This window comes from Engraulis encrasicolus, chromosome 5 (genome assembly GCF_034702125.1).
Source record: "Engraulis encrasicolus isolate BLACKSEA-1 chromosome 5, IST_EnEncr_1.0, whole genome shotgun sequence".
NCBI classification, from domain to species: Eukaryota; Metazoa; Chordata; class Actinopteri; order Clupeiformes; family Engraulidae; genus Engraulis; species Engraulis encrasicolus.
Window position 1 is genome coordinate 46,536,222 of NC_085861.1, and position 11,040 is coordinate 46,547,261.

The 11,040-nt window shown below is 42.9% G+C and overlaps 1 protein-coding gene across 1 annotated transcript in view; it reads left to right on the top strand.

The window, feature by feature from the left end:
- Window positions 1–9,873, top strand: part of LOC134449562 (serine/threonine-protein kinase 3-like) — a 187,685-nt gene extending 177,812 nt beyond the window's left edge. Inside the window, exon 11 of the mRNA XM_063199570.1 lies at window positions 9,685–9,873. Coding sequence (XP_063055640.1) covers window positions 9,685–9,843 — 159 coding nt within the window. The 3' untranslated portion in view covers window positions 9,844–9,873. The remainder of the gene's footprint in view (window positions 1–9,684) is intronic.
- The last annotated feature ends 1,167 nt before the right edge of the window (window positions 9,874–11,040 follow it).

Genomic DNA, 11,040 nt, shown 5'->3' on the forward strand with positions numbered 1-11,040 from the left:
ACTTCTTCTACGTCAGGCGTGTTTCGACTGTGTTGTGTGTGTGTGTATGGTAGGTGACCCTGTGTATGTCAACAACATGGCGAGAATTGTAAGTAGTTTTGCTCGAGGGCTTGTGGCCGTCCTTCAGAATGTCACAGGGACAGACATTTTTAGACACACACACACACACACACACACACACACACACACACACACACACACACACACACACACACACACACACTCGAGAGCCGTTTATCAGTGCATCATGCCTCTGGCTTCGTCGTTATGTTTTTTTTAATCCAAGACCAAATCATCATAAACATCTCTGGTTGCTATGGTGACCACAATCTGAAGCGAAGCACACACTGTGTGCACTTTGGGGAGGGTAGGCAGGCAACACATAAGCATCTCTCTCTCTCTCTCGCTCTTTCCGCTGATTTCAAGAGAGAGCCAGGTGGCAAGAGAACAGCACTCGTCAGGACTTCCAAAGGTTGGTTTACCTGACCCCAAAGAAAGCAAAACTAAGCTTCAAGTTTCACTCTTCTATTTCTTTCCTTTTTTCCCCGCTTTCTTTTTTTGCTTTCCACCATCATTCAAGGGCTAGATGCTTCGTCTGTCTCCGTCTGTCTGAGACTTTCACCATCTGTCTTCGCCGAGACCCTGTTACTGTTCCTGCACTTGTTTACTGTGAGCCCACCAAACAAATATAGTCTCTTCATTGGCAGGAGAAAAAGAATGATGGAAAGACCGGCAGTCAGGCAAAAAAAAAAGAAAAACGTTGTTCAGGAGAGACACAAAAATAATGACTGACTGTGGTCTGTGGCTGGCTGCACAAAGTCATTGATTTTCATTGTGTCTGCTATTGACAGTGTCAAAAGGTATTGCGCCTCCCTCCCTCTGTCTTCCCCACTGTAGATTAAATAATGGGGGGGGGGCAGTCTGGTCTAAGAGCAGCCGATACTCTACTAGGTCTTCTAGATTCTGTTCTAGAACAGGTTCCCAAACTGGGGGTCCCTTAGGGTCTTGAAGGGGGGCCGTGGACAAAATGGGACATATCATGACAAGGACACCACACAACTAACAAAATTCCATAATTTGGTTAGTAACAGTATTCACCTGTATAGTTAATAGATGTAGGCCTACTGTATTTTCTGTCCTGTGGATTTCTAGCAATGTTAGCGGACAGACTATTAAGCCGAGGCAAGTTTTGCCCATTAATATTAATACATTTTCTATTAATAGTTTGTCCACTAATACAGCTAGAAATTCATTGCTCGGCTAAGACTAAATGTTGCTTGCGAAAATACATCAATACTGTAAGTCCAAAAGGGGGTCCCCTCTTAAAGAGTTTGGGAACCACTGGTCTAGAAGAGCACAACTGTTGAGACCAGGAAACGGCTCTCCTAAGGCTTATCCCAGCTTAAAGCGCCATCCTTCAGCTTACTGGTGATGTAGTGAGCAACAGCAGACAAATGGGGAGGAGAGGAGGAGAGGAGGAGAGGGTTTGTTTCGACAAACTGGTAATCGTTCAGGGTGTGTACACACATCCATCACGAGGTTGAAAGGAAGAGCTTGGCTTAGAGAAAAGGTGAGGTGGGAGGGGGAAGAACCAAGAAACAATTCTGTTCTCACAGGAGAAAAAAACAGAGAAAGATTTAAAACTCACTCTGCCTTAGGCTTGTATCCTCCACTTGCCTCTAGACCTGCTGGCCAATCGTTATTCCGCAGATTATTTGCTCTACACTATCTAGAATTAGACCAGCTACAATTATTTCTTTTTATCGCTAAGTCAGCCTCTGTTTGACACAAAGTAGACCATCTACAGTTTCAAATTCTGCATTGATTAAATTGGCCATGTACTGTATACTGATATATGAAACTCTTGCTTCACAACCAACATGCTTAAGTCTACATACAGCACAATTCCCAATTCAATACACAATACATAAATAAAATGGCAATCAAAACAGTGCAGACTAGATATTGTCAGTTTGTCAGAGGGCGCGCTCAACTTCTGGTAAAAAAAATGAATGACTTTGGGTGCGCGATGAAAGGTATCAACTTAAAGGAGAAAAATTCACACTCACAAGCTACGTCTCATTATTACCACCATGTCCACAAGCAGACTCGTTTCGGCTCTTATCAGTACCACACACTGATGATGGCTTAAGAGCCGAAACGCTTCTGCTTGTGGACATGGTGGTAATCTATGAATAAATAATGAGACGTAGCTTGTGAGCGCGGATTTTTGTTTTTTAAGTAGATAGTGTGAGTGACACAAAACCAGGTACATGTCTCCGTTTGACACAAAATGACAGCCTGAGGTCTTATGATATGCTGCATTTATCAAAGACGCAGGTGTCTTGGTCATCTGCATCTTGTATCTTTCTAACACTATTAACAACCCCTGGTTTTCATTTTCAGTCCCTTAAATCCCTTAATTAAAACAACAAAGCTCTCTCCAGTGATTTTAATTAGTACAAGCGTTCTTTTTTAATTTGGCTAACATCGGGCAGTGCTGAACTACTTTAAGATCCTACAAAAGGCAAAGCAACAAATTAACTGCATTACGGGAAATATATAAATAAATAAATATGAGGACATTGATGAAATGCTAAATCATTAATAAAACTATATACATGGGTCAATGTGTGGCCTTTTTTGCTCAGTTTACTTTGGTCTTTGGTCACATGTTGAAAGAGCGTACCCTCACAAGTCTCGAAATTGTGCTCTGAGCCGTGTTGTTTCTCAGGGCATAGTCAATGCGGACTACACACTCTTCACTTCGTAGTAACTTTTGCAGTGTTCATTTAACACGAAAAGAGTTGAATTCACCATTCATAGTGTGCATTCCACTCACTGTGTACATAGCAATGTAGTAAACATAGCAAAAAAAGTAACAGCAAAAAAGCGTGAAATGTTGAAACACTGATTAATTAGCATGGAATTAAGTGTTGAATTAACACCGCAAACATTTGTGTGTAGGTATTTGACCAGTGCCATACCAACGTAGTGTGACTTGTGCTACTAGCCTGTTCTGCAGTTATCTGACCCTGGTACCCTCCCTGAATCTACACATGGTGTGACTACTGTTTGTCTGTGGGCATGCTCCGTGTCTGCCTGTTGGGACAGTGTTGGTTCATGCTCTGTGTATACCAAAAGCATGGTCGAGAATTGTAAGTGGTTTTGCTTGAGGGTTTGTGGCCTTCAGAATGTCAAGGTGATGACAAACGTCATCACACGCTCATGTGCACGTACACACACGTGCACGCGCACACACACACACACACACAGACTCACACACACGTGCAGACGCCTCTCTCAGAGGATCATGCCTCTGGCTGAATCCACACCTATAGTGTGAGTGTGCCATTTGTATGCCATATGTATCTTTAGTGATGCTGTTGACTATTGTTTTGAAGACAGTGGCTTTTCCCTTTCCATCTATGGATTCATTGTTATTGCAAAATGTCCAATTCCTCCAATGATCTACTTGCCATTGCTCCAGATAAAGTAGAAATTGTTCAACCATTATAAGGAGTAAATAATGCCAGTTTTCTGACAAACACCTTCAGCTCCCAATCTTTCTGTTCATGGTAGCAGAATCAAGAAGATTAAGTTGACTGTCTCGGAATAAGATAATTCTGTGAACCTCGAAAGACAAAAATGGCACTCTTGCCACTCTCCACAGTGCACAGTACCACAGTACTTCCACGTCAATCAAGAGATGCCTTATTTATTCATCACCTCAGTCACACTGACCGCGCTGGCTGACAAGCCGTCAGTCTTTGTGTGCATCCCATTCATGAGGCTGGGCTGGGCTGGGCTGGGACAGAAAAGCAGCCAAGGAATTTTTGGCGTAGACCAGATCCTAATACTGAGGACTGTCTGCCCACCGGGAAATTGCCCTGTAAACCAGATTATGAGTCCAGCCCTGTCATGGGGCACTGCAAAGGAGGTTGAAGGTGAAGATCATGCATATCCCGGGAAAAGGTGCAGGACAAAGGTTGACTGTAATTTTAGTGTTTAGTGAGTCTGTACACTTAAAATTCTTTTTATTACCTCAGCCAAGGAGGTTATGTTTTCAGTCACGTTGGTTGCCCAGAGTGGACTTTCCACAACAGCTACGCCAGTGCTGCCACGTCTGCGTTTCCACAGAGAACTTCACCTTGTCGTGGAGTCTACAGCTATGGACAATTTAGAAAATAGTCTACTTTTATTTTATGATGTATAATTAATTTATGTAATCTATATTTTTCTGCACATATGGAGTTACTGTCATTTCACTGCAAGCAAATAAATTGCTCTTACTCTCTCTCTTACTCTTACAAGGCAGAAAGACTTGTGTAACATAGTCAAATGTTCTATCAAACTAAGTGTGCAGACTCCTCACTCTAAAATAGCATTGCAAAGGAGGAATTGCAGCCACCTTCCACCTACTGCCACACATTCATAGGAGTCACACATCAGGAGTTTCCCCCGGTGATGCCAGCTGAGTGACAGGAGGTGACTGGTGGAGCAAAGCCAAGGCGCAGCATTCCGCAGGGTCCTCTGCTGAACCAGTCAAGGTGACAGTGTCACCAGATAAAGATGGTTTCGAACATTGTGTGTGTGTGAGTGTGTGCGCGCGTGTGCGCGCGCATGTATGTGTGCATGCCTGTGTGTGTGTGCTTGCATCCACGTGTCAGTAAGTCATTGAGTGAGTGAATGAGAAGTGTGCATTGCAGTGTAGCCTCCTAATTGGGTAGATGGAGAAGAGACACCATAATAAATGTTGAACAGCGAACAACCTGCTTGATTTTTGCTGTAATATCCCTAATTTGTCTTCATAATATTTGACAGCTTTTAAATGGTTTTCATGATGAGTATTTTTGTCCATTATGGGTGACAGAGAAACGACTTGCTGCCAGAAGTATTTGTGCAGATAAATGTCTTGATCCATTCCTCATTTTGTCTATAATGCAGTAATTTGAACACGGTGTTATCCGTAAGTGCACATTGACAAAAAATGAAACATTTTGTAAATGCTAATGGGAACAAAATATATCAAGCAGGCCTACCACAACCAAGATAAGCACATCACTACTGCTCTTCAATTCTCCTTTCTTACTCAGTCAACAAAAGAAAAAAAAAAGATAAAAACTAGGCCTACATGGTCCGTGTACTTTTTCGTTCATTCATTATTCTATTTTGGAATGAAATATGAAATTCAAAAAAGGGTGCAACTTCTTGTTTTGATTAAAGCAATACAAGCAAATATGGCTGTATTTTGTTTTCTGCATGTGTTACTTCATACCATAATAGCATTATAAAAAATGACAACATTTTTGATCGTTTTTCAATTTGTGATATTTGGCTATTCATTAATTGAATTTCATTTGACTGACCCCTCCCCCTCTGTTTACCCGGAAGGAAAGTTTGCCGTCTGAGTCGCATCAGAAAAGGTCTAGCTACCAAACGACACACAGAACAGTAGCTGGAGCCAGAGACACAACAGAAAAATAATAGAATGATGAAAAATATTTTTGCGATGTGCAGGCTAGTAGGCCTATGCGCAGCACGCGTGATGGTTAGGCCTGTATTGGAGCGTGCGTCCGCTTTATTAAATAGAGATGAAATTCTCTTTATGTTATGGACTCAATTTTATAGCCTAAATAAAGGCTAAAGTCTCTGTAATCAATAACCTATTATACCCTTTCACATGTAGTAATATGCATTAGGGAGCAAACAGTCCAAAGCAGTGTTCTCGCGCAAACTGTTGCGTATTCTGGTAAGTGAAATGAGCTGAAGCGCGCGTTCTCCATACCAAGTTTTACGCATGTTGAATAAACATTTCACTTTGGTGTATTTGGACCATTAGTGATATTGTTGGAAAGCAATATGTCCGGGTAGATACACCTAAAGTCTGGAGATGAACTGGGAAACTGATGCTGATCGTAAGAACTGTCAATGTTCTCAATGACAGTTGGTCTACCCCTTCCCATCGAAGATATCTGTCCCGGTCGCACAGCTGCACTTCTGTTGGATTAGGACGCTATAATAGGCTATATGGCCGAATACAATCAAGTCTTAAGATCAGGCCTAAGCACATGAAATGTTGTTGCGAAGGTTAAATTGGTTGATAAGTTTAAGTCAAAAAATAGACAGTAAATCATTCTTCTACCCCCTCTAGGACGCCCTACTCAATGGTGGTGACGCGTATGCACATGCTTGTGGCGCTTGCTTGATATGGATAGCCTACGCAACCATCTCATGACACAAATTCCTCGCACAGTCATCACAGATCGACCACATCTTTGAAGTGCAGCAACGTTCTGAATATTGCATCAACAATGCCTGCAAAGTCCGTTTGCCTCCAAAGAAACCATGTATTGAAGGCTCAACCAGCCTTCCAGAATTTACTCTCAGGTCACCCGAATTCTGAATAAACAAAAGACGCAATTCAGAAGGACGTTTTTCTTTATTGCTTTTCTCTCTTTTCTAAGATTCAGCGTTTTATTTTCAGTACCTACAAAATATCAAAATATGGCGCTTGGTTCCATTTCATAAGTGATATTCAAGCGTAAATCATCATAAACGAGTCCTTATTCCTTTCTCGTGTGATATCCAAAATAGAATAATGAATGAACGAAAATATACACGGACCATGTAGTCGTGTCCGACTGCTAAAGGTATATCCCGAAACGCAGGGGCGGTTCTACAACAAAATTATCAGGGGGGCAGAGGTGGGGCCATTATTTTTCAGGGAGCACATACATTGGCAAAAGAGATAAATTTTTCATGTTATGAATATATAATATACAAAAATGTATATCATGTGGTGGTCATTGACTGTTAGACAACAGGGTCTAGCCTAGGAGGAAATCTACAGGGGCCCTGGCCTACCCTGGCCCCTGTCTAGAACCGCCGAAACGCGATGCTTCCAGTCCCCCATCATTCCCACCACTCCTGTGCACCGATTTATAAATGTACAGTATATGTTAAATATATACATACTAGATCAGCTCCATGTTTCGGGGATATAATGAGCCAATTTAAAATGTAAAAGTGCACATCCAGATGGGTCTGAAGAAGAATAATCACACATGGAAGGAGAACACGAGCTGTGGAAGACGAGAGAAATCATGGAAGAGGATTGCATTAGCATAAGATGTGTAGGTGATAATTGGAACGTCCACAGAGTTATCTGTCGTGGTGGGATTAATGAAATAAATGTCATCTTCTCACCCCACTCGCCAGCATGTAGGGATTATCCGAGATCAGTTTCAGTGGGTGTTTCTGTTTAGCGGCGCGATGGTGAAGGAAGAGAGGGAGGGAAAAGGAACGAAGGAGGAGAAAGAACAAAAAACGAGTGGAGTGAGACGAGCTCATCTCACATTATCTCGACAGGATACCGTTAGCAGATGGTGATGTGTTAAAAACAGCACGCTGCCGCCAAGTAACAGAACAACCGCCGACGCCAACTGGCCACGGATACGGATGAGAACACTTTTTAACAAACACTTACACAAAATAAAACTTTAATTCCAAAGCAAAATTGTGAGTGAATTAATCATTTTCGTTTAGCATTTTGTGTTCTGAACCAACCTTCTCCTACTCTAACATGGAAGTTCTGCAAATGGTGAAAGTGGAACGACCCCATGCTCAATGCATTCATTAACACTAATGACTGAGTAATGGCACTTTGTAACACTTTTCTCTCTTTCATTTTTAACAAATGAAATGTTGTAACAAGTAAAACTTTTCTTTCTTGAATAGCTGGCTTTTTCAATTTAGAAATATGGTTTATTCCCCCCTCACTGGGAGTCGTCAGTCATGTGTTCTGCTCTAATTGGCCCTCTTCACCAATTTGTCCATATCATTCTCTGCATGCAGCATTAGTCGTCATGAAGGCGCAGGGTGTGACCAGCTCATTTGTCACCTACGGAAATGACTCCATTTCAGCCTGTCCGTTCGTTCTACTCAGCTCCAATTCTAGTAAAGAAAGCTCTCTGTCCCATTGCAAAGGCTTCTCTGTATAGAGGAGGGAATACAGTAGCCTGATTATCATGGCTTTCAAATCTCTTCGAGACTTGGACTGACCAAGAGCATAACAACTCACGTTCTCAAACAGCATGGTTGACCCACCTCACTTGGTGTGGTTTGCTACTGGTCGAGGGCAGAAAAGGCTGAGCCAAAGTTTAAACCAAACATTTTCTTAGTCCCAATAGAACGTCTCTGCATAAACCACTTCACTGCCTTGAACACGCCTCTATCCAGGACCGTTGGAGATGCTCAAAGTTAATTGGTTCCCGACAAAGTAGGTGGAGTTCCTCTGACCGGCGGAGCTCACATTGTACCTGAACAAGCTCTTTGCCTGAGTACCGGTAGTAGCAGAGCCAAAGGTGTTGCGTCATTACGAGGGTGGAGCCTGTCTAGCTGCGTGTGTCTGTCCATGCCCGATGGATGTGGGCTTTGGCTCTTTGGATATTTTATTTATTCAGTGCCGGGATTTCAGGCGAGCCAAAGGGAGACCTGCTGCTGTGCTGAGCAGCACGGATTATAACACGACACTGAGACGCATTTCAAGTACACAATTTCTTCTTCATACAGTTCCTACCATGAGATAGAGAGAGAGAGAGAGAGAGAGAGAGAGAGAGAGAGAGAGAGAGAGAGAGAAAGAGAAATAGGGAAGGAGAGAGAGAGAGTTTGACTGAGAAACACGCACGCACACACACACACACACACACACACACACACACACACACACACACACACACACACACACACACACACACACACACACACACACACACACACACACACAGATGTCTTCAGCACAGGTGTCACAGCCACAGTGACTAAATATACTCTGCCATGGCCTGGCTTCAGAGACTGCAGCAAGGGAGGCAGCTAGATTAAACTATTTAAGGAAAGGCATATTAAACCAGCTTCTGTGAAGACAGGAGATGTCAAAGATCCACACAATGAGGTTGGCATGGCCATGACAGTATTTTTCACTGTTACTATTTTGTCTCAGACAGGCAGAGACACACACAAATGCACACACGCGCACACACACACAAACACACACGCACGAGCACACACACACACACGCACGCACGCGCCTGCACACACACGCGCGCACACACATGAATGCACAAACACACACACATGCATGCACACAGAAAATAATTGCAATTTCTGACACCTGTTTCTTCTTCTTTACCATTTTCAGCACACGTTAAGCAGTGCAGCAGATTTAGACATACAACTCATCTGTCGGTGCAGCTTTTTTTACTATGTGTGTTGAGTGCGAGTGTATATCTGTTTGGTCAACCTAAGCTGTCATATGCATGTGATATGTCATCTTCTGCACCTTGTCTCATGTTACATTAATATTTCTCCATAATTCCTGTTGTCTTTCTGTTTGTATTCACATGATGGAGTGTCCAACCTCCATATTCATGCATGAGGCATATAACAAATCAACTGTCTGTGTGTGTGTGTGTGTGTGTGTGTGTGTGTGTGTGTGTGTGTGTGTGTGTGTGTGTGTGTGTGTGTGTGTGTGTGTGTGTGTGTGTGTGTGTGTGTGTGTGTGTGTCGGGGGATGGTGGTGGTGGGTCTGTGTGTGTACATGTGTGTGTGGTGGGTATCTGTTTCTGTGTGTGTGTATGTGCGTGTGCGTGCACGCGTGTGTGTGTGTCTTGTATTTCGTTCCAGTTAAAGAACCTGAGCTACGAAGAGCTGCAGCGGCGTCTGAGTGCTCTGGACCCGATGATGGAGCGCGAGATCGAGGAGCTGAGGCTGCGCTACACGGCCAAGCGCCAGCCCATCATCGACGCCATGGACGCCAAGAAGCGACGCCAGCACAACATCTGAGAAGGCTTTGGATACCAGTAGAAGGAGAGGATTGTGCACATCCCAGAAAAAGGTGCAGGACGAAGGCCAACTGTAGTTTTCAAAGTGAGAAGTCTGCACTTAAAATCATTTTTGTTATATTTTATTATTTCATGGCAGGATAAAGTTTCGACTTCAACAGTCTTCATCAGATTCTTTTGTTAACTGAATCTGATGAAGACTGTTGATGTCGAAACGTAATCTAGCCATAAAATAATAAAAGACAACAAAAAAGATTTTAAGTGTGCGGACTTCTCACTTTGAGGCTTTGGATACCACCAAAATCAGGAGCACTATGTATTAGTCACATTAACAAGTCAGCCGGCGGTTAAACGCTGATGAGTCTTGCCATATTGACAAATCCCCTTTTTGACGCCATGAACATCTGACTCGCCTACCATCAATCAATAAGGAGTATTATGTATTATGTATTAATCGCCTTAACCAGTCAATGGTTACATTTTGAGATTCTCCTTTAAATCTTTGCTTTTTGCTGTTGACCAACCACAGCATATTGTACATCTCAGGAAGGAAGAAAAAAAGCAAGGTTGTAAGTAACCAGGCTTCTTTTTTATCTTTAACCCATTTCATACTCTATTAAAAAAAAGACCTTTCTGGCCCGATATTGCAGCATTTGGAGGAATTACTTTATCTCTAGACCACTGGAGGAGGTACTCTAACCTCACACACTTTATCTGGTTCAAGCTCCAAAAAGGCTTGGTGTCTTGCCAGGTTCTATCATAACCTGGATGAGAATGAGAAGAATCTTCACAGACCTGGAGAGACTGAGAGACATTTGCTCTTTGAATCATAAGCAAAAGAACCACTGGCACATCTACTGATTATACCCTCCGTGTAGGGCCTACATCCTCTCTGCTGTCCCTGCTTGCCGCTCCAAATCCCTAGAGGTCCCTGCAGCAGATTAAGGCCACACTGACTGGACAGCAGGGTACATTATTAAGAGACATATCTGCCCCCTAAAGTCCTCCCCCCCCTCTCTCTCCACTAAAGTCGGACATCCATGTACTTCTCACTTTTTCATCCAAATCAGCCACCTGCCGGAGGAAAAAACCTAGGGGAATCATCATTGAATTGCATCTTTTTTTTATATTGTCTGAATGTACTTACGTATGTTAAACTGTGTGAAATGGCAACTAAGGAGCATGAACATACAGTACT